Raw genomic sequence first — 25,314 nt, forward strand, 5'->3', positions numbered from 1 at the left:
TCTCCACTGCTGGATCCCTCCCACAGTATTTCTGTGTATAACATTAATCTTGTCTCCATTAAGCTGCTCAGAGATTAAAATCTAGCCAAAGGTTCAGATTCTTAAACTCTAGCCAATAGCTCATAACATTCAGATTCCTTAAGAATCCGGCCAATATGGCGGATGTTCTAATAAACCTTGTCTTTGGCTGGAAAAAAAAAAAAGATCAATGACTGACTGAAAGTGAGGCCATCAAAATATAAAGTGGAATAAGTATAATTAATGCAAGATGGTAGCCTAGCACAATGACCCATTCTACATCTTTAGTTCAATTTCTTATTATGCTATCATGTTTTAATGCCAGGGTCATTATGTAATCGTTCCATCAACGAGTCAAATTTAATTAATTTAAGTACTAATAAGTAGTAGTAAATGAGTATTTAGCACCTTTAACATTGAAAATGCAATAACAGATGTTCTGCAGCAATCAAAAAAAATTAAGACATTTCTTACTACAAAATGTTATGAGTAATTCCACCATTATGGTAACTCACCCCAAACCAAAACCATTTTGTAAGAGTGAAAGACAAAGTTACTTTCAAATACAGAAATGATTTTGCTCCTACCATCATCTAATAGTCAATTTAAATGTCACAGTTATCTTAACTTTTTCATGTGTAAACAAGAACTTTTTTCACTTTATTTCTATAAATACTTAAGAATGATACTGTTAGCATTTCTATATATTACCCAACAAAACCCAGGAGGAAAAGAAATTCCATTTAAAATAACTGTAGACAGTATAAAAAACTTGGGAGTTTATCTGCCCAGATACACAAAACACTTTTCACACAAATAAAGAGAGATCTAAGCAACTGGAGAAATATTAATTGTTCATGGGTAGGCTGAACAAACATAATAAAAAGGACAATACTAACTATATTAGTTTATTTGCTTAGTGTCATACCAATCAACCAACCAAAAAATTATTTTATAGAGTTAGAAAAATAATAATAAAATTCATCTGAAGAAAAAAAAGATCAAGAATATCAAGGGAATCAATGAAAAAAAGTAAAAGAAGGCAGCCTAGCAGTAGCAAACCTTAAATAAATCAACATGGTACTGGATATTTCTTATCAATCAAGCAATCGATCAAGGAAAAAAATTAGGTATCTGATATATGGAAATAAATGACCACAGTAACCTAATATTCAATAAACCTAGGGGCAGCTAGGTGGCGCAGTGAATAGAGCAATGGCCTTGGAATCAGGAGGACATGAGTTCAAATCCAGCCTCAGACACTTGGCACTTACTAGCTGTGTGACCCTGAACAAGTCACTTAACCCCAACTGCCTCACCAAAAAAGGGAAAAAAAAAAAAGACTTCGATGATTCAGGCTACTGAGGCAAGAACTCACTCTTTGACAAAAACCTCTGGGAAGACTGGAAAGCAGTCTGGCAGAAACTAAGCACAGACCAACATCTCACAATGTATACCAAAATAAAATCAAAATGGCTACATGATTTAGACATAAAGGGTAATATCATAAGCAAATTATGGGAGCATGAAAAAAAAATTACTTGTCATATCTATAGATAAGGGAAGAAATTATGAGCAAACAAGAAACAGAAAGAATAACAGGAGGTAAAATGGACAATTTTGATTACATGAAATTAAAGTTTTTGCACCAACAAAACCGATGCAACAAAAATTAGAAGGAAAGCAAGAAATTGAAGAAAACATTTTACAGCAAGTTTCTCTAATAATAGCCTTATTTCTCAAATATAGAGAGAACTGACTCAATCTATAAAGATAAGAGCCATTCCCAAATTGATAGTCAAAAGAAATAAACAGGCAGCTTTCAGAAGAAAAAACCAAAGTTATCAAATACTCTAAATCACTAATAATTAGAGAAATAAAAATTAAAACAACTTCACACTCATCATATTAACTAACATGACAGAAAAGGAAAATGACAAATGCTGGAGGAGATGTGGAAAAATAGGAATAAAATACACTATTGGTGGAGTTGTGAACTGGTCCAACCATTCTGGATAATAATGTGGAACTATGCCCAAAGAGATATAAAACTATGCATATCCTTTAATAATCCAGCAATAACACTGTTAGATCTGTGCCCCAAAGAGATCAAAGAAAAAGATAAAGGCTGCATATGTACAAAAATATTGATAGCAGCTTTTTTGGTGGTAAAAAACTGGAAACTGAGAGGATACCCATCAATTGGAGAATGGCTGAATAAGTTGAGGTACATGATTGTGATGGAACACTACCGTGCTATAAGAAATGACAAAGAGGATTGTTTCAGAAAAACCTGAGAAGACTTATATGAACTTAATACAAAATGAACTTGAACAAAACTGGGAAAACATTGTACACAGTAATAGTAATAAAGCGAGGATGATCAACTGCAAAAGTTTTAAATGTTCTGATCAATACAATGATCTACAACAATCACAAAGGACTCATGATAAAGAATGCCATCATTTCTGGAGCAAGAACTGATTGAACTCCGGGTAAAGACTGAAGCATATTTTTTCACTTTATTTTTCTTGCTTTTTTTTCACAAGGCTAATGTGGAAATATGTTTTGCCTTACTTCATATGTATAATGACTATTGTATTTCTTGCCTTCTCAATGGATGGGGAAGGAGTGAAGGGAGGGAGAGAATTTGGAATTGAAAATAAAAATTTTTTAAAAACAAACAACATAAAAAGAATAACATTACTTCAACTCTGAAAGAATTCTGATCACCACAAAGATCAACCATATTCCAAAGGACCAATGATGAAGCATACTAGTCATTTCCTGAGAGGGGATAGACTCAGAGTAAAGGATGAGACATTTTGGAGACGTGGCCAAAAAATTTTCTTTGCTTGACTATGTATATTTTTACAAAAGTTATAGTTTTTTTCATTGGGGTATGGAGGAAAAGAGTAGTTTTTTGCTATTTTTCTTAGAATTTAATTAAAAAACATCCTCCCCAAATTTTATTCCACAATTGCTATACTGTGGTGTTCGATAGTTGCTGTGGTTCCATTTAAAAACTAGGAAAGGCAAATTGATTCTAGCCCTGATGAAAAGGAAAAGAATTTAATTCCTAAAGGAAATTCTTTTAAAAAAAATTTAATTTTTAATCTTAATGTTTGATTTACAGTTAAAAAATACATTAAGAATACTCACCAAACAGATGTGTCAACCTGGTCAGACGAATACTGTCTGTAGTCGAGCTGGGCAAAGAGAGGAAAAAGCACCTGCACTCCTCCAATTGAATGCATAGCACTTTGTATAGAATGTGTCAAAACTGCCTTCACATCCTGATAAAGAAGAATGTACACAAAATTAGTACCCACTTACTTTTACTGTAATTAAAATGAAAACACAATTTGAATGGCAGAAATGCTTTATTATATTATATTTAATAAATAAAAATATAAAGATTAGAGGCAGCTAGGTGGCTTGGTGGACAGAATGCTGGGCCTAGAGTCAATAAGACCTAAGTTCAAATCTGGCCTCAGACACTAACTAATTGTGTGACCCTGGTCAAGTCACTTAACCTCTGTTTGTCTTAATCCGCTGAAGAAGGAAACCACTCCAGTATCTTTGCCAAGAAAACCCCATGGACAGTACAATCCATAGGAGTCATGAAGAAATGGACATAACTGAATGATTAAACAACAATATAAATATGCGATATTATCTAAACATTGCCCATTCAAAAATATTCTGAAAAGTACCATCATACCTGGAGCATGAGAGCATGAGGTGAATGAACAAATATAGAAGGGTTATCCTTGGGTGATGATTCAAGACATAGCTGGGCGTCAGTAGCCCGCGGATTGTATGTGAATGCAATAGCACTGGAAAGTTTGCCATCATAAAGCAAAAGTTTGTGATGCTCAGCAAGGAAGAGGTCACTTTCCGCTTTGAATTTAAAAGTACCCTAAGAAATAATATCAAAGACACTTTAAGATGGTATGTTGTAAAGAATGAGTATGAGTCAATAATAAGCCAACAGAATTATATCATTGAAGAAATACATAAGTGATGAAATTTTCTAACAATACTGACAGTCTGCTAGCTGTCCTACAGTAATAATTTCTAAAATGATTGAATTTAATTCAATAAACATTAATTATTAAGCATCAATTATTTGCAGAACACTGTTAGCCGCTGACAGGCATAAAAAGTTGTAATAAGACTAATTCTATATTTTAAAGAGGTAATGCAATGCAAATCAATAACACTAAACCTAAAGTACAAAAGATTTCATGTTTAGCAACTATTATAACAAACCTTTGCATAACAAAACATATAATGTAAATATTTTGAAGACTAACCAAAAAAAAATCCATAACAAGCTTTGAAAGTCTTTTAACTGTAACTCCTCAATATACCAAGAAGAATAACATTTTTTGTTCCCTTCATGTCCTAATTCTACAGTGTTTTATATTTTAAAACATGAAAAGGGTATCTAGAATGTCAAAATAATTTTTATTTAAAAGGCTGTCATCAAATTTATCAGCTTAACTTATTTCAATTTCACAAAAAAAAGTTTCCTCCTTGAGATTATTAGAAAAGCAAAATGTTTAAAGAAAGATAAGATAAAATAGTTATAAAGGTAGTTTTTTTAACCACTAATATCATTTCCTTAATATGCTGTTACCCTGAGTTACACAAAAGGAAACTTAATTCTTACTTTTTAGAAGCTTACATCTTAGTATCTATGAACTAGCAACGATTTCTAAGAGAAAGAAAAACTCTGTAGGAGCTTAGAAAATGCATTTCAAAAACATTTCCTTTAACGTTTATTTTAAATAACCTGAGCTCTCCTGATCACTTCCGGGAGCCAAGATGGCAAGGTAAGCAGTAAAATGCCGTAAGTCTCTCATATTCACCTCCAAATAACCATAAAATGATGTCCCAAAACAAATCCTAGAACAACAGAACCAGCAAATAGATGGGGTGAAATAATCTTTCAGCCCAAGAGACTTGGAAGATCAGAAAGAAAGGTCTGTCTCTCCGTGAAAAAAGAGAGCAAAGTCCAGGACAGGAAGCATCCCAGTAAGCCAGCAGGAAGTCCCACTTTAACATACCAGGGAGAGATCCTGAGCCCCAGTGTGGTGGAGCAGGCAAATGCCAGCACCAGACACCCTCCCTCCATGTGCATTGCCAAGGGAACCAACAGACTCCAGTTTTGAGAACCTCCACCTACTTCAGTATAGCCTTGGGAAAACTGGCATTGTCCAGCAGCCAGACCTCCTCATGCTTCTGCACAGGCCCAGGCAAATAAGTAGACACCAACCCACTGGGTGCCTGAGCAAACAGGCATCCTCCAGCAGCCAGACCTCCACATGCTTCAGCATAGCCCAGGGCAAAGAGGCAGCCTCCAGGGCCAGACCTCCATATGTGCTTCAGTGTAGCCCCAGAGAAATGCAGAAACACCTTACCCTCAAACATATGCCAGACATCAGCACTAGGACCCTAGCTCAGCACCAGGTAAGCTGCCAGACCCTTGTGGCCTCCAGCAGCACCAGCCACCTCCCACCCTACCCCCACAGCATAGCATAAGACACAAGGGTCACCCATGGACCTCAGGATAACATCAGTGTAACACTAGGTAAACAGCCAGGGCCTGCAGTCCCTGGCACAAGAAGTCTGAGACAGTGCCCCTTCCACCCCAAGAGCAGAGTTCAAATTTAAAAGAAAAGAAAAAGGCCAAAAAAATAAGCAAAAAAACAACAGAAAAAGAATTTGATCATAGAAAGTTATTATGGTGACAGGAAAGACCAAGACAAACTCAGAAAAAGATAACAATGTTGAAACACCTATGGGCAAAAACCCCAAAGAAAAATGGGAAGTGGTCTTGAGCCCAGAAAGAACTCATGGAAGAGCTCAAAAGAGAGTTTAAGAATCAAATAAGAGAGGTAGAAGAAAAACTGGGAAATGAGAGTGATGCAAGAGAATTATAAAAAAAAAAAAAGAGTCAACAGCTTGGAAAAAGAAAACAACTGCTTAAAAAGTAGAATTGGCCAAATGGAAAAAGAAGTACAAAAATCCAAGGAAGAAAATAACTCCCTAAAAAGTACAATTGGTCAAACGGAAAACAAAGTACAAAAGCTAACTGAAGAAAACAACTCCTTAAAAGTTAGAATTGGATAAGGGGAAACTAACGACTGTATGAGATATCAAGAACAATCAAACAAATTCAAAAGAATGAAAAAACAAAATGTAAAATATCTCACTGGAAAATAGCTCCAAGAGAGACAATGTCAGAAGCATCTTTCAAGACATTATCAAGGAAAACTGCCTTAGGTACTTGAGTGTGGCCTCTTGACTGAGTCCAACTTTTACAGAACAAATCCTTTTATTAAGGAGATTTGTTCTGTGAAGTTTGGATTCCGTCAAAGGGTCACACTTGAGGATCTAGAGGGCCACATGTGGCCTTGCCCACAGGTTCTTCCCGACCCCACAGCTAGGACTACAACCAAGAATCACCTCCCTGGAGAAATTAAGCATAATACTCCAAGGGAAAAAATGGTCATTCAATGAAATAGAAGGATTTGCATAAGGAGAAGATGAGAAATGAAAAAAAAATTGAGCTCCAATACTAAAACCCAAGAGAGGCCTAAAAAGGGGAAAAGAGGAAAACAAAACATAAGGGATTCAATGGAGTTGAACTGTTTACATCCCTAAATGAGAAGATGATACTTGCAATTCTTAAAAACTGTACCATTAATAGTATAGCTAGAAAGAATATATGTAAACAGAGGGTATGAGTATAAGGTAAATTTCAGGGAATGACATAAAAAAAAATTAAGGGACGAGAAAGAAATAAGAAATGTAATTCTTAACCAAGATCTATATGCACAGCTTAAGAAGAAATGGCAAGACACATAAGCACTGTCTTTGTACTTTTATGCATTTAGAAATACTCTGAAAAAAATTTCTTTTTAATTTAGAAAAAAAAAGAAATACACCAACTCACTCTCAAAAATTTTGACAGGCACACAAAATGGGGGCAAGAGGAGTTACATGGTGTTTTTGTTTTAGAAATTAATTCAAGAGTTTTATGAAAGGGTTATTGTAAAGTGACTGTAGCATAAAATGCATCAATAAGACATTTAAAAATAAATCTAATTCACCCTCTCCTCCAAAGATAAGCTTGATCATTAAATGAAATCAGCATCTGTTTTACTATTTCAGCTAACAAAAAATTTACTCAGTCAAGATAAATAGGAATATAATTATTTCTAAAGACATTTCAAGTTAAAAACCATCGTGAGAACCAGATATAATAAACTCTCAGAAATGACTGCCATTACCATATTTCTTCAACTAAGATCTTTCAACATTTCAAGCTTCAGAATTGAGTGCTCCTAAAAAGTGCTACTTTAATATGATACTTTCCAAGGTCAATTTGAATAGATGTTTACAATTTCAATAACCTCTTAAAAATTAATATATTTCTACACAAACATAACACGATAAATTTATCCAAAAACAAAGGATATGGTAAGAGAAATTATTTTAAACTAAGTAACTAGGGAAATAGGGTTGACCTCATTAGTTTCAGATTTTTCTACTAATTTTGTTGAAAGAATATTCAATTAGAAGTCCTATAGATTGTGTGGTGGAAACAATATCCTAACCCCTAACACCCAACTGTCTTAGGCTAGTTTTTCCTTAAAAGGTATTAAAACCATCCTTGAGACTTGATTAGCTCAGGAAACTAAAGGCTCACACTTCCTGGTGACCAGTGTACAAAATGCCCAGAGGGAGGTCCAGGCACCTTCTGATGTTTGGTAATGACAAGTCAGGCAAAGGAGCTTCTTTTAACTCAGTCAACTCAGGATGTCCTTAATGTCTCTCCTCTGTAATACCCTTCTTTCACCAAAGCTACACAAATATCCTTTTAACAACTATGTAAAGATCTACAAGTGTCTCATTTGGTTCCAATATCAAACCTAAACTACTAGGAGGCTGTCCTGAGTCAAGTCCAGTCCAGAATAGACTGCAAAATGAGAAATTCTTCTGTAAAGAATACCACAAATCAACATAGAATTAGAAGCATACTTATTTCTTTGTACTTTATCTTAAAAGAATTGTTAAAATCTGTGACATGTTTAGTCACTGGCTATAATAAGGTGGTCAGAGTTTACAGGAAGGGAGTATGGATCTTCTACTCACTAGGCAGAGGTTTCCAAAGTGAGCAATATCGCCTCCTGTAGGTGGGGGCAGGGGGCGCTGGAACAATCCAGGGGAGTGGTAGTAGCTTTGGGTACAATTGGGCGTTGAATAAAAATAAGGGGGCAGTGGAAACATAAGAAAAGAAGAGAAGAAATTTTTGAAAGACCGTTTGCATATGGTTCATCTGTTGTATAACAGTGAAAGTCGTAGTTATTACGTTATTTTCCAAATAAACACACAAAAGGCAAGTTACAATGGATCAGTTATCAAGTCCACCAACAGGTCTTAACAAGCAAGTGTTGGCAGGAGAGCCTTTTGAGCATTGTTCAGAAGTCCAGAATGCATAGGCAAGAATATGTGTGTATAATTACTTGTTTACAATATAATACTACATGGTTACAAGATGCAATACTGTAGCATCAAAATTTCAATGCAGAAAAAAACCCACAAATTTAAAATAAATTAGTAAATTTAAGATGCTTCATTTTTAAAAAATCGTATTTTTTTTTGAAATGACATAAATTTTTTTAAAAATTAAAGGATTAAAGAAAGTACATTTCCAAGGGGGTAGTGAGTAATTTTTTTAAAAGGGGACAGTAGGCCCAAATTTGGGAACTTCTACACTAGAGTAACACCAACTTCAATAGTTCCTCCCATAAAGAATAAGACAGTTAAGTGACACAGCGGATACAGTGGCAAACCTGGAGTCAGGAAGATCTGAGTCCAAATCTAACCTCAGATATCTATTAGCTATGTGACACTCACTTGACCTTAGTCTGTCTCAGTTTCCTCAACTGTAAATGGGGATCATAATAACATCTACATCACAGAGTTGTTGTGAGGATCAAATGACATAGTATTTGTAAAGTGCCTGGCATACAGTAAGTACCTAATAAAGGCTAGTTTCTTTCCCCACCTACCCCTGCTATGAGATGCTATAGAATTTTGAAGTAACAATTTGGTTACAATATAAGGAGTCAACTATAAAGAGCTTGATTTTTCCTATTGTAAATAGAAAAAGATTGAAAAAGGTACAAAGAAAGAAAACGAAGAGGACTTCTTTGTTCATAAAATTACTAAAACCTTTATCTCTACAAAGATGAAAAGGATTTTTTGAAGTCTTCAAAAAGACTTAATTTGTTATCCTGAATGACGGTGTGGGATGGTGCTTTCTGAATCAAAGAAAAACTGTTTGCAATTACAGCTAGGGTTTGAGGTGACTATGGCTATGATCGGTATTGTAAATAATGATCTATCTTTTTTATTATTTATTTCACTGTTGATAAATTATAAACTCAGTATCTTTAATACCTATTTAAAGATAGGAAATTAAAGGGATTTATGAGAGAGAAAGAGAGAGAGAGAGAGAGAGACAGACAGAGAGACAGAGACAGAGACAGAGAGATGGAACATATGAAACCCTTATTATGTTTCAGGTAGTATGCTAGGTGCTACACAGAGGTACAAGTAAATACATGGAGTAATAATGAATAACTATTTCTGGGAAATGTTTTTTTTCCAGTTTATTAAATAAATAAAGGGATGGAGCTAGAAACTTAGTTGATTAATTGGTAGATTTTTAGAAGGTTTCTTTTTTAATGAGAAGATATATAAATCTAGCTGTATGTTACCACAGCACTTAGGATATAATTAAATATGGATTAAGTCAAGTAGTAGGCTGAAGGGTGACCATAGCCACTCCTAGACCCCATAATCCTTGCTATACGACCTTAAATAATTCCTATGAAAATTCTAAATTTTCCATTTGTGCTGTCATGTCTAACAGCTTACCATGATAACTAACATGCAAAATGGATGCCAAAGGACAAGGCAAGAAGCAATGCTTGTTTCCATTCTGAGTTATCGTTTATCTGCTATTTGGCCATGCCAATACTGATAAATATTCTCATGTGTATTGGTGGATGGTGAAGAATATCTTCAGGATTATCTTATCGCAGGATCTTATCACCACTCATCACAGGATTCAGATCAGAAAGAGACCTTAGCAATATCTGCCCGACCTCTAAATTTATGGATGAAGAAACTGAGGTCCAGAAGATCAGTGAAACTGCAGAGGGTAATACCAATAAGTTGCAAAACTAGGATTTCAACCTCAATATTCTGGCTACTTTCCACCACACTTGGTTGCTTCACTGTAATTTCTAGGGATACGATTGGAGAAACTGGAAAATTTTTAATAGTTCTAAAAGGTGATTAGAGGTGATTGCTAATTTTAATGATGACGCAATATCCTTCATATTCTGAACAATAGCTAAATGAGATGAAAATTTTCCCTTTGTAATTATTCCAGCAAGGCATAAACCTTAAATTTAAAATATTTAAAAGCTACTACCAGGAAACCCACAGAATGATAATGAATAGAAGGTGTATCCACATAGAGAAGGTCATATGTCCTCTGAGATACTGAAAACAAGTAAGTCAACATCTTAATACCCTAAATACAAAATAATCATTTATTTTAGGTAAGCAAGTTCTTTTCAAGACATTATTACCTATAAAAGTAACTTAGCTTACCTTAAAACTTCAACATACTTTAGGAAGTGTGAGATATTTCAGGAAAAATGAATGTTACCATAATTTGTGGGAAAACGTGTTTAACGAAATGTTTGTGCACTGCATATTTCACAGCATAAAGCCAAATAAAAGACCAAGAGTAATCAGTCCAATGTAATTCATTACTTCCCAAGCAGTATTTTTATCATGACCTAGGTTATTCAAGACTACCAATGACGTTATTCAAGATCTAAAATATTCACATTTCTAACAAAAAAAATCGCTTTAATGTTCAAATATGTTAGACTGATTAGTCTGAAATATCAAAGTACCTTGTATCCCAACCCTAGTTGATAAACAGCAAAAATCTGAGCAGCATTGAGAGCTTCACTGAAGAGGTAAACAGCAGTCATTTGCCCACAAAACACTCTATTGGCATCTGCTGTTTCCGAAGACCCTAAGAAGCACTTGTCAAATGTCTACGGAAAAAACACAACAGAAGCTTAAATTAATCATAGTGAAAGTGAAAAGTTATTTTACTGATAAGGTTAATAGGAAGATCCTGGAAGTTAGGGGCTGGGATTTTTGTTTTGTTTTGTTTTGGTTTAAGTTTGGGTTTGGGGGAAGGGGTTTTCTCTGGTGTCTACTACAGGGGCAGACAGATATCAGTCACTTAATAAATGCTGGTTGATTGATTGTTATTAAAATTTAGTTTCAGGCATTAGTGCTGCTAAATTTTACACAAGTAAATGCAATAAATGTAATTCACATTTTTCTCTTCTTACTACAGATTCATATCTTTTTAATAATTCACAGGATATGAAACCTCAGGGGTCATATGTATCCCTAAAAAAGTAACCTCTCTACAGCATAGCTCTTAAGTGATTATCCAGACTTTGCTTGAAGTCTCAGAGAGAGATCTCATTACTCTCCTAAGGCAGCCAGTTCCACATTTGAGTGGGTCTAATTCTGAGAATGTTTTTTCCAAATTTTTTTGATATATCTTTCTTTACATTTTCCATCTAATGCTCTTACTTCTACACACTGGGGGCTAAGCAGGATAAGTTTAATCCCCTGTGACAATCCTTCAATTAACTGAAAATATCTATTATAATCCATACTTAGTCTTGTGTATAGTTTTCAAGGGGTCCATAAAATTTGGATGGAAAAAAATTACATCTTTATTTTAATATAACTAGTTTCCCTTGTATACCCTATACGTATTATATTTTGTGCATTTAAAAATATTATTCTGAAAAATGATCCACAGGCTTTGCCAGACTGCCAAAGGTGTCCATAATAGAAAAAAAGAACAAAAATCCCTGGTTCTGCCTCAAGATAAGCCTAGACAGATAAATACTTAAGTTTTATGGCTCTTGGAACTGTTGTCATTTGATAAATTGATGAACAAGGTATTACATTCTCTGAAAGCACATACCAACAAAAGAAGGTTATGACATTAACATTTGGCTCTCTGGCAACTTATTCTACCCACAACATATTTCTCCTTTATCAATTAAAAAGTAACATGAACTAGGGTAATAATTTTTTAAATCACTCTGAAAAAAGGATAAATAAATTTAAAACTGCTCATTTTATTCTATCAGATGATCTTAAAAGAGTTCATACATCTACTTCAAAATTTTCTATTAGTATTTTTAAATTTTTTAAACTACTCACATCACTAGTATTGACGAACCACGTTATCTCTCCATATGAAGCCAGTTCACCATTCACATAACACCGAAGCTCACTGTTCTTCCAGCGGTTATAAATGTGTACTATTGTTACCATGTACCACTGAACAAACAGAAATAGAAATCACTAAAAGATCACAAATCTTGTTTACAATTAAGTTAGACTGATACCAACTGGTGGCCACCTAGTGAAAGTATCTGGAGATAATAAAAAGATATTTGTGGAAAGCAACATGGTGTAGTAGAAAAGGCCCTACATTGGTCATAGAAGAGTTAGGTTCAAACCACAGTTATGTAACATTACCAGTATACCTTAGAACTTGTAAACTGAAATGAGTATTTTGGAGAAACTGATCACTAAGTTTCCTTCAAGCTCTAAATCCTATGACACAAGGCAGCAAGTAGAAACAGTTCTCTGACATAAGTGTATCCTCATCTGAAATTAAACAAGATCCAGGAGGCTTTCAAATTCAAAAGTTTCATACGAAAAGATTTAGAAAAGCAACTTGTTGTAGCTGTTAGTATATAACAGAACAGTAACACAAAGCCTTAGACAAAATGGTAAGATGACATTGCTAATTTTAATAACAATGCTATTTTCTGATACTGCACAAATACTGAAGCACTACTACAAGTCAGGATAATGGATAATACAGTTGTATTTAAGGATGATGTCTCAACCGAAAATATTTATGTGCTAAAAAAAGGTATCACATAAACATCACATCCACTTGGCATCTATAAAGTTGTTGTTTTTTAACTGATAGCAAGAAAGTCTCCATTTTTGACAGAAGAAAGCTAAATGTCCTACATGCTCTACAAAGCTCAAAATGTGTTTTTAAACTTAAAACAGATGAATCAAAACTGCCACATGAGGTAGTTTTCCAAATTTAAAGCTATACTGTTAGCATACTTTTATAATTCTATTATAACTGTAATGTCCACAAGTATTTTTTTTCTAGACAGTGGGCAAAGGTTTTTTTCAGAAGTGTAAACTGTCATTTTTATAGTGTTCTCAGAAGCAAAAGTTTAGTAGTTAACTGTTGCACTTCAACTTAGCTTCCTCTCAGCAGAAATATGGGTACAACTCATTTCATCTTCAAGTTCAAAACCATTATTTATGCTAGCAACATAATTACTTACAAAAATATGACAAAACAAATATGCTGTCATAATTATGAAACACTAAAATAATTTACTGGATACCTTCTGTGGCTTGAAATCAAATTTCACACAGTGCTGGAATCCTTTTCCTTTGGATTTTATTGCGGTTATAATCAAACAACCTCCAACAAAGTGAGCAGAATAGCCAAGTCCTTTGTTTGTTCTGAAACTATAGAAGAAAAATAATTTTTTATTTTTTCTGTAAGATTTTTTTATAAATTTCCAAAACAAATGAATAACCCTGGCCAAATTAAAAATACATACCAATACAAATAAGGTTTATCCTTATCCACATTGATGTTATTTACAGGATCCATTCTAAGCCAGGTATGAAAGGTAAATCCATTCTGGTACGGCCATTTGGCTATAGGAGGTAATGCAATAGCCTAGAGAAGAAGGTTTGAATTACTCAAAGAGCAATTACCTAGTATTCGATTAAACCATCTCTTAAGTATTTTTGTACAAGATTCTACATTTAAATGCATCTAAAGATAGTTGGGGCAACTAGGTGGCACAATGGTAGAGCATCGGGCCTGAAGTCAGGAAGACCAATCTTCTTGAGTTCAAATCCAGCCTCAGATGGCTTACTAGTTGTGTTACCCTGGGCAACTCACTTAACCTCAGTTTCCTCATATGTAAAATGAGCTGGAGAAGGAAATGGCAAGCTATTCTTATATCTTTTAAAGAGAACTCCAAACGGGGTCACAAAAAGTCAGAACAACTGAAATAACTAAACAAAAAGACAGTTGAGTTTTGCAGGTGATGAGTTCGACAACTCTGGCCTAGAGTATTGAATATATTTACATGACTTACCCAGTGTCACACAGCAGTATTCATCATAAAAAGGACTTGAATCCAGCTATTCCTGGCACTAATGCCAGACCTCTATCTGCTATGAAACACTGCCTTGTTTCCTGTTCTTAAAACGAACTCCCTACTCAGGTTAATCTCCTTCAAAGTTAGATTCCTTCAAGAATCAGCTAGATTGCCACCTCTTATGAGGGGAGTCTTTCTTGATCCTCCTAGTTTTTTTAGTCCTTACTACTTCCCAAAATTGTTTTTACTAATTTGTTTTACATACTGTATGTCTCCAAAGATTATAAGATGGGGGCAGAGCCTATTTTTTGTATTCATTGCAAGTACTATACCATGCCTTGCCCATTAGTGGGTACTTAGTGTTACTGTACTTGTGAAATTATATTTAGATACTTAGTTTATTATGTGTCACAACAACGTAATTTTACTTGAATGGGGGATGGAAGAGCTAGGGGAGCATTGATCCAGATATGTGATTTCACAGGTATAGGAATCTCCTGGACAGATCAGCCAATATTCAATAAAGTATAACTTTAAAGAGAAGCCTAGGGCACTAAAATGTTAAATGACTTACCCAGGATCACACAGACACTATCTGTCAGCAGTAGGACTTGAACCCCTATCCTGAAGGTAGGCTCTCTATTCATTTATACTTACCTGTACCCTGAGAAGCATATATAAGGATAAGATGCTAAAAATCATCACCAACTAGCTTTAAAATACCTACTACTCAAAGTTTTCTGAAAATATTTGGAAGACTAACAATACCACTTTCAAAATATCAACAAGCATAGTTGATGATGTTAAAACCACTAACAATTATTTGTACAAGCAACACCATATGTCAACAAATGAAAGATTATGGGAAATAAAAAAGTCTACATAATATTTGACAATTCAAATATCAATTTTAAAAACATACCTATCTTTTGGAAGCTATCATTTGTTATATCCAAGTGGGAATCAAAAGAAAAATTAACTTTTTTTTAGAGATAAAAGAGTATGCTCAGAGAATGAAAAACTCAGAAAAAAAATTTGAACAAAATGTAAATGGCAAATGTACTGGGATGGGGTTAGGAGGGCAGCCTAATAAACATTAAGTAACAATTCCTAGTTGTAGACCAAGAACCTAGTGGTACTGAGGATGACTTGAGTCAAGCTCCCACATTCCCACAACAGAGTGAGCAGTTGTGAAGCAAAAAATAAAGTGGTAGATTTGGGCAATCTGAACTAAGTTTGCCCAGGGGGGTCAGGGGAGGAGGAAGGGAGGAAAAGAGAGGAAAAGTTCCTGTGACATCTGGGAACTTCTTTGTTAACTGTTTTTAATCTCTTTATATGGATCTTTTGTTTTCTTTTACCTTCCTGTACCTCTTCTTACTGCTCTGGGTATCACTCTCACCTGAGGGTTTTGGATATGTTTTTATTAAAGGAAATGTTGTCCTGAACCTTGGAGTTCTGAGGGATCCATTGCACTAGTCACAATATTGTGACTTCATCAATTGTACTGCTATGACAATTTTTAAAAGATCTTTTTCCTTCTCTTCTAGTACTTTGTAAAAACTTCAACTAAGCCAATTTTTGACATTTCATTTTTAATAGTAAAATACAAGACTACTTAGGTTGTACTTCTTCGGAAAACACAGTAAGCCAGCATCAAGAAAATTAGTCCAATGTGCTCCAAATAATTAGTCTAACTCTCTACAAAAGATGAGAATATTGGTAATATCAGAGGGAAAATGGTAAACACAGAATAAAGGATCTAAAACTAAAAAAGGTTGGGACCTGCAGAGAAAGGCCAAAGGGAAAAATGTAAAGTAAAATAATATGAATTATTTTTAATATAACTTAAAATGTTAACAAAAATGGGCCACATATCTATTTCATAATTAAGAGTAACTTACTGCAGCACTTTTCCCTGGAAAGTTGAAAAAGGCATCAGGACCATATTTCTGAGGCATGTGTTTTAGCACAGACAGCAATTTCCCAGCATGAGGAGGCTATTAAAATAATTAAGATTTCACTCAACATAAAATAAACAACTTAATCTACGTCTTTTAAATATACACGAGAACAACAATGTTCTAATTGAAGTAGGCTAAAATGTGCTTTTTGGAGCTTTTTCCAATGCTTTCAAAGCAATGCATTATCCAACAGATGAGCATTCACCACAATAGAGACATCTCAAATGAACAATGTGGAAGAGTTAAAGCAGTCATTAGTATTCTATGTAAACATAGTTAATACCCAAAATTTCTCAGGGGCCCTATCCATGTCTGTCATTTTTTACACCAAAGAAATAAAATCAAAAATAATTTTTACGTAAGTCAAAAGCTTTCCCCTAAAGCTTTATACTTAGTTCAATCAACAGTCAGACTAGTGGTCAGAAGCTAAATGAAGGAAGGAAGGAAGGAAGGAAGGAAGGAAGGAAGGAAGGAAGGAAGGAAGGAAGGAAGGAAGGAAGGAAGGAAGGAAGGAATGAGACTTTAATTGTTTACTATACACAAAGGGCTACAGCTACAAATAATAAAAATCTCTAAAATTTATATAGCCCTCTAAAGTTTTAGAAAGCATTTCACATACAATATCTCATTTAAAATAGATAAGCAAAATAATCCCTGCCCTCAAGCAAAACAAAATAATAAATTTCAATCCATACAATCCATACAATGACAATTTTTAAAAGCTTACTTTCCAGCCAACGTGGATCATGGCCTACAGATAATATGGTACAGTGGAAAGAGGGCTTAATTTGGAATCAGAGGACCTGGATTAGAATCACAGCTCTGCCCACTTAACAGCTGTGTTATGGCAAGTCATTTAATTTCTCAGGGGCTCAGTTCTTCAACCGAAAAACGAAGAGCCTACCCTGGACTACATGACCTCTAAAGTCCTCCCCTCCCTAAATACATGATTCCATCATCCTATGAAATGTACTCAATCTTTCCACCAAAATGCAAACAAAACAAGACAGATGTACGTTATGACAATCTTCCCTTTGAAAGGTAAAAAGTTTGATTCAATTGGATCAAGTTACAGGTAAAATCATAGATTCATTTTTTTTTAGAAGTAAGCAAGTGATTGTTATGACGTTAGGACCAGTTCAATAACCCTTTTGATAAAAAGGCAAAGAAAGTGAAAATTTGGGTAAAGACTATATTCTTAAGTATTAAGGCAGCTTTTAAATCTCACTTTCCCATTAAAAGAGGACATTTGCAATCACCACCACTCCATTTCCTTTAAGACACAGTATTTTCTTATGGCAAAATCAAATTCAAAGAATTACACAGATAAGGATAAGAGCAGTATGTAGTGATTTACACACTTGGAATAAATAAATATTTAAAATGTTTCTCCCACAATTTGTTTCTTTAAAGAAGTAACAAGTAACTTTAACAATTACTCACATCTGATAGTCTCATAAAATTAGCCAACATGACTTTAAAAAAAAACTAAGAAAATGATAAGCATTTCCCAGTGCAAGAACTGTAAGTAAGAAGATACCATCTTTCACACAGTCTGCCAACAAACATTTATTAAGCATTTACCATGTGTGCTTATTAATACAGTGTTCCAGTACTGTGTTAATGCTGGGGATACAAAGTTCTTGCCCTCAAGAAACAACCATTCTAACAGCAGAGAGAATTGCAAACAAGTATGTACATCAAAGATACATGTAGTGTAAATAAAAGGCAATTTCAGAAAGAAGGCATGGCCACATACAGATACTTTAAGACACTGAGTTTGTTATTGCAACAAAGGGACACAGTGGTATACATGGCTAACCTTACTAATTCATCCACTTGAGTTAAGGTCATGGCCCCTCACATTGCTCTCTAAGAAAAGTTTTGAAAGGAACAATGGTCCCAATCTTAAGGCTAGAAAATAAAAATCCCAGGGAACTACACACTTTCTCATAAGTCACTTACTCAACTATCCAACAAGGCACTAATATAACTGTAGAAAAAATACACACACAATTAATCAATCAATCAATGGTTGGATTGTCAATGATGCTTGACAATAATAGAATGAAGAAGGAATGGACTTGTCTATAATCTTATTTGACCTTAAATTCAACTTCTGAGAGGCATACATTTCTCTAAAGTACAACTCACATCCACTCTTTCATTCATTTTTCTTCCAAAATGGGAGTAGAAAAAGAGGAAAAGGGTGTAGTATTACTAAGGTGGCATGATGAAAGAACACCATTCTGAATCCATCTTCTTTCCTTAATTCTAGCAATGAGTTCAACTATGAAATTTTATCTAATACCTGGTTTCATTCCATCACCAGAGGGGTTGAAGAAAGATCAGAAAGTATCAGAGTCTTTATTATGACACCACCTTTCTCCTTGCTGAACCAGTGTAATATCAGAGGTGTAAAAGAGATGAAAGGAACAGAAAAGCATAGAAGAAATGGGAATCCAAATCCATAAAAACTATCTGAAGACATTTGCTCAAGGTGTTTGTCCCCACTATTTTCAAAATTGGCATTTAAAAGAAAGAATACAAGTTTCAAAAATATCAAATAACAATTTAAAAAATAAAGATTAAATATTTTACCCAACGGCCTTTTTCTCCTTGAAGTTTACTGAAGAACAATTTTAGCTCCCGTACAGTCAAATTATAGGTAGCCAGCACTCCTAACATATCAACTAAAAGATCTGGGGACAGAAGAAGAGTATAATTTTTACATCATCATATACCTATGTTTCACAATAAATAAGACATACTTACCAATTGTAATGAATTTATTTATCAAGCAATTAAACATAAAAAGGAGTAGAAAAAATTTAAATATCTATTTTAGTTTATTTCTGAAAAATATTCTGCAAGCAGAGAAAGTCATACCTGCAATCATGTTGTCAACTTTGTCGATTCTCCTGAGCACTTGTTCAACAAGACCTACTTCAGTGCATGCCTGAAGATTTCTTATACTCTTTTTCAGAATGGCAGTAAACATGCTCCATATTTCTGCTTGGCAAGTAACATCACATTTGTCCAGAAGATTCACCATGCAAATAATACTTTCCCCTTCTTGAATGATAAAGTTCATTTCCAAATCAAACTGTCCACCAACCAGCTTTCAAAAAGGGAGAGAAACAAAAGTCATTTACTATACACACACATAGACACACACACACACATGCAAATATATGTGTTAATTCCCTTTACCTTACTAGCGAATGAGTATATTCATCTGCCTCTATCTCATTACCTATCAGAAATCTTCAGAAAAAGAGAACTAGATAGTAACTGCAGCAAACAGTTAAAAGAACTTTTTAAATAAAGAACAAACTTTTTTAAAATTTGAAAATAAAAAGCTACTGAAGAAAATAAGGGATTTCAAACACAGGAATATTTTCAAGTGGAAACTATAATCACAAAAGGTAAATCAAGGAGGTGGTCAAAGCCAAACCTTTATGAGTACCCTTCAGCCTATCCCTTCCAATATGCTATGGCAGATTGCAACCTCAATCATATCCCACCCCCCCCCCCCCCCCCCCGGCTCTCTCTCTCCCATGTGCTATTTCTTTCTCTTCTCCTCTCCCCTCCCCTCTTTCATCTTCAACCTCTCTCTTTGAACTGGTTCTTTTTCAAATGGCTTTAGATATATCAAGATCTCCCTAATTCATTTAAAAAGAAATCTCATCACTAGACCCTTCCAATCAAACTATGGCCCTCTATCTTTCTCCTCTTTTTTTAGTTCAACATATACAAAAAAAGGTCTCTCACCTCATTCTCTTATAAATTCTCTGCAGTCTGGCTTCCAATCTCATTATTCAAGTGAAATTATGTCTTCAAAATTACCAATGATCTCTTAATTGCCAAATCTAATGGGCTTTTTTCTCAGTCCTCATCTTTCTTGATCTCTCTGCAACCTCTGACACTGCTGATCATTCTCTTCTCAATAGTCTGTGTTTTCTAATGCACATTAAATACCTCTTCCTCTTTACTTCCCAAGCAAAATTGCATGCTTACTTAGATTTCAGAACACCAAGCATCCTATCATGAATGTCTAACACGAAAATGTTTACAAGTATGTTAACCATTGGTCTCTTTAAATCATACAAACACAAAAATAAAGTTCAACACAACTACTTAGCTGCTACATTTCATTACATTGTTACTAATAAGTGGACAATTTTTTAAAAACATACTAAGTATTTTTAACTTTTTATTAGTTCTTATTGGAGGGAACCTTTGTTTTAATTATAACATCCAAAAAGTAGGGCACTAATTTATTTTACATTACCTAAATATCTCATTTAAAGCACTTTTAGAGTAGAGTAAGAAATGAGGCAAAAGAGACTGAGGCAAATTAAAATTTCAAGAGGGTAAAAGTATTCTCAAACAGGAAGATTTACTGAGGTCTAACTGTGAGAAGTATCTGTGAAGAGACTGACAAGTTAACAGCAAAAAAGAAAATTATATAATATTGCTCTGTTTTTAAAATTGTGGGAGGTGAAAATAGAGTTGAAAGGAATTTTTTAAAAGTCTAGAATAGGTCAAGAGAAATTCAACAGTGACATTTCTTCAAAAAGACAGATAATAAATAACCTTCTCTACATCGCTGCCTAACGAATCAATCATATTCTGAAACTTCCACAAAGACAAGGGCTTTCAATTACATAGGTTACTCAACAAATCTAAATTTAAAGGCAATTACTATTCCACAACAAGCATATTTTACTGACAAAAGCAAAATCTTGAGAGGGTTCTAACAATTTCAAAAAGGTCTTCAAAATATATAATAAATCCATCATATAAAACTATTCTGGTTGCATCTAACTTCAGAGACCTTACCTTCACCTTAACATGACTAACACCAATCCTTCATTTAGGACTTTCATCAGTACTTTCACCAGTAATTACTCATCTAAGAAGCAAAAGAATTAATTTTCCCTACTAATTTTACTATATATGTGCATGTACGTGTGCGTGTGTGTGTATTTTACCAGTTTTCAAATTAAGTTTACATTGGTAGAAGAGTGTCAAGGCAGATATTTTAAACATTTCTCCATTGCTTAAAGTATTTTAAAATGTACCTTTCAAGAAGAAAATTGATGGAGGATATTGGTACACACAAATGTATGGCATATTTGATATACTATATGTATGCATACTTATATATAAAAGCATGCACAGAGTCTACAGTCTGTTCTATTAACCCTTTCTAATAGTTATTTGAAACTGATCAACCTTCAAAACACAAATTTGTTCCCAATGACAGGGATCATAATCCAAGCTCAAGCATTGGCTAGTTATTATCTGAGCTGTAGTAATGGCTGTGCACTACAAAATGTAATCTTCCCAAATGTCACAGTAAGTTATGAATATCTGAGCAGTCTAATGCACCTTACTAGCCATGAAATGTGAAAATGTAATCTTATTACCTTTTTTATGGTTGTATTTTTTTGAATAATGTAGCCTGGAAACTGATGTATAGTCTTTCTCTGCACTTTACCATGATTTGGTCTCCTATGCTGTATGATACATTTTTCAAAACCATCCAATTCAGCGTATTTTAGCTCTGAGCCTGAACTTCATAAACAATCTTTATAGCAACCTACAGAGTAGCTTAACGTTATCTTTCTACAAGTTATAGTTTAATGTCCAAGACTATAGAAATTTTTTAAAAGCTTATTCAAAATTTCCAATACATAATCACAAATTTTACATTAGAAACTTAAAATGGGAAGTTATTTTTCTCATCAAATTAGTATTCATAAAATAAATCAAGCCAGAACTAATTCATTAAAGACATGCTCTGTGCTTTAATTTCATAAACATCAGTAATGAAAAGAAATTATTTCCTCTTCAGATAGACACCTCAAACTGGTAACTGACAACTAGAAATTAAATTAAATCATATTCTAAAACTCAAAATATATCTTATTTTATTTTTCTTTGGCCCCTTCAGAGTGTGCTTACTAAATTCTCCCTGATTTGAGGGAAAGAATATGACAGAATAGGAGTGCTGGAATCAATTCAGAGGACCTAAAGATAATTGGCTTTGAGAACTTAAGCAAGTAGCCTAATCTCTACAGATCATATTTACCACCCTTTAAAATGAGGATACTGGACCATATTATCACTATATATAAGGACCCTTTTAGGTCCAAAACTGATTCTTCAATTTTTATAAATATATCTATTTTTGAGGAGAGTTATCTATACTTTAAGCCCATTTCTGCCTAAGAACTTTTTCAAGTGAACTATACCCTTGTGCATTTATCTTTTCAGTCTTAGATACTTAAATCCATGTGTAATCTTATCAATAGAGATACTTCCCACCAGTTACACAGTTTGCAGCTAATCCATTCCTGTGCACTTTTGTCCATATCCTCCAATAAATTCTTCAAAGGGTGGAGTCCTTCCAAATATTAGCCATGTGCTAGATCTCTCTTGTCCATTTTTTTTTAGTGGTAGTCCAGTGAAATCCTTTATATTGCTCATCCTGAACAATTCCTCATTTTCTCATTTGTAATGTACTGAGGTCTACCTATACTCACCAAGCACCCTTCCATTACCCTTTAGGTGACCACCTTCAACTTTAATTCTTCCACAGGGATTGGGATTTTCTGCAACTTACATCCATATAGCACCATAAAAAATACTGCTGTTAAAAGAGAATAAATAAAGGTGGGCCTTGCTTCAGGTAGAAGCAACATGTTATGACTAGCTCACTCTTCACTTTTGAGACCATCTCATTGCCCATTTGTAGGTTCTATACAAGGTATATGTACTGTACTGACACAGAATCCAACTACTAATATAATCAAAGCATTAACAATCAACTTCCTTAGGGGCAGCTAGGTGGCTCAATGGATAGAGCTCTGGAGTCAGGAGGACCTGAGTTCAAATGCTGCCTCAGACACATAACACTCACTAGCTGTATGACCCTGGGCAAGTCACTTAACCCCAATAGCAGGGCTGAACTCTTAAATGATTATGTATCTCATTTATGAAATTCTGCAATATTCTGGCTTCGTGCCATTAGAAAATAAGAACAGTCAATCAGTCAATAAACATTTGTTAAACACCAACTTGTGCCAGGCACTGCGCTAAGTACTGGGATACATAGTAAGGCAAAAGACAGTCCCTGCCCTCAAAAAGCTCACAATCTAATGGAGGTGACAACAAGCAAACAAATATGTACAAACAAGCTATATACAGAATAAATGGGAAATAACTAACAAAGTTCCCTCAATAGAACTGAGGGGTTGGGAAAGGCTTCCTGTAGAAGATGAGATTTTAGTTAGGATATAAAGGAAGCAGGGAAGCCCAGTGAAGTCATACTTATATTTAACTGAAACTTCTTTTTGTCATCTCATTTCATTTAGAGCAAGAATGTCAAGATTGATGATACTTAGTTCCTCCAGAAGTATGTACACTCGCTGACCACTGGACAAGAATCTCAAATTTCCAGTACCAATAGCTAAGTTAATGCTAATAGATTGACTCAAAACAGTGTGACTCCTAGTAAATACCTGCTCTCTTTTCTAACCACTCTGCCACGATCACTGAAGAAAGGGAAGGGAGCACATTCATAGTTCATAGGAACACCAAAATATGTGTCCTTATTTTCCCACAGAACCTGCAACACTATTTCCATCTCATTATTTTTTTTCCTAGGTAGGATGTTAAGTCTCAGAAATTTTTTTACTGTAATCTGCATTTCTCTTATTATTAGTGATCTGGGGCATCCTTTCATCTGATTATTGAAATTCTATCATTCTTCTTTTGAAAACTGTTCATAACTGTTCATAACTGACTATTTACTGGGTAATAGCTCTCAGTCTTCAATATTTGTGTATGTGTATTTACTTATATGTATATAGATATAAAGTATTCTATATATTTCTATTATGTACTTATCTCCCTCATGAGAATGTAAAATCCTTGGGAACAGGGACTGTATCATTCTTTTTATTTGTATCCTTAGTACCAAGCATAGTTAGTACCTGGGACACAGTCAGTGCTAAACAAATACTTATTAATCTATATATCTCTGGGATAATACTTTTATTAGTATAAAGGGACAACACAGCACTGAGCCCAATTTTGTATTTTTATCATGGATGGCCATGACCAAAACATTCGCCATGAAGTAGCTGGTCTATTTATCAAAAAATCAGAAATTTATAGATTGAAAGGATCTTGGTAATCAAGTCAAAAACACCACCACCCCTTTTATTTACTAATGAGGAAAACAAGGCCCAGGGAGATCAAATGGCTTGCCTAGAATCATAGTTAGAAAGTAGAAAAGATGTGATAATGAGCGTCTCTGTGCTTAGCTAGAATTGTCCTCAGAAAGTAAACACAGGCTACTGCCAGAACCATATGGGAAGTCATACTACTACAGCAGAAACTCCAAAGCATGCATTGTGGCACAGACTTCAAAAACTCAGTCACCTCCACACTGTGATGAAGAATCGAAGTAAGCCTTTTACAACTGAAGCAAATACAGGAATAACAAATTTTTCTTAAAAAAAAAAAAGTGGCTTCCTCCAAAGTGAAGACTGACATATTCACATCTGTTGACCAATCTGTGTTCAAACCCCCTCACCTGCGTTCATTTATGGACAACAATCAATTATGAGGCTCTTCAACAAAGTGACTACCTTCCTCCTCTGCAAATAGGTGTTTCTGTGAAGTCTGACGAGGCTCAAAGGACAAAGGAGACAAAAGCAACACTCTCTAAAAAAAGGCTGGCATCTCTTTAAAATGATGACAGCAATACTTCACTGTTACAGCTTAGAATTTGCATCTATTAAATTCTGTACATAGATCAGGTTCAACAACTTCCCTGAAGGGACAAATTTCAGCATTCTGGTTGGAAAAGGACCTCCAAAGGCCATCTAAGTCCAGCTTTCACTTGAATAAGAATTCCTTCCAGAACAAATAATAGATATTTACATAGAACTTCAAGA

At 34.5% G+C, this 25,314-nt stretch overlaps 1 protein-coding gene across 7 annotated transcripts in view; it reads right to left on the minus strand.

Moving 5' to 3' along the window:
• LRBA (LPS responsive beige-like anchor protein) overlaps positions 1-25,314 on the minus strand; it is a 676,054-nt gene that overhangs the window by 612,189 nt on the left and 38,551 nt on the right. For all 7 annotated transcript variants that reach the window (XM_027866938.1, XM_027866942.1, XM_027866935.1 and 4 more), the window contains 9 exons: positions 19,229-19,460; positions 18,941-19,041; positions 16,280-16,375; positions 13,827-13,948; positions 13,605-13,731; positions 12,382-12,501; positions 11,034-11,180; positions 3,743-3,940; positions 3,181-3,314 (listed from right to left, as the gene is read on the minus strand). In XM_027866938.1, coding sequence (XP_027722739.1) covers positions 3,181-3,314; positions 3,743-3,940; positions 11,034-11,180; positions 12,382-12,501; positions 13,605-13,731; positions 13,827-13,948; positions 16,280-16,375; positions 18,941-19,041; positions 19,229-19,460 — 1,277 coding nt within the window. The remainder of the gene's footprint in view (positions 1-3,180; positions 3,315-3,742; positions 3,941-11,033; positions 11,181-12,381; positions 12,502-13,604; positions 13,732-13,826; positions 13,949-16,279; positions 16,376-18,940; positions 19,042-19,228; positions 19,461-25,314) is intronic.

Source organism: Vombatus ursinus, unplaced genomic scaffold (genome assembly GCF_900497805.2).
Source record: "Vombatus ursinus unplaced genomic scaffold, bare-nosed wombat genome assembly UNPS02014784.1, whole genome shotgun sequence".
Taxonomy (NCBI): Eukaryota; Metazoa; Chordata; class Mammalia; order Diprotodontia; family Vombatidae; genus Vombatus; species Vombatus ursinus.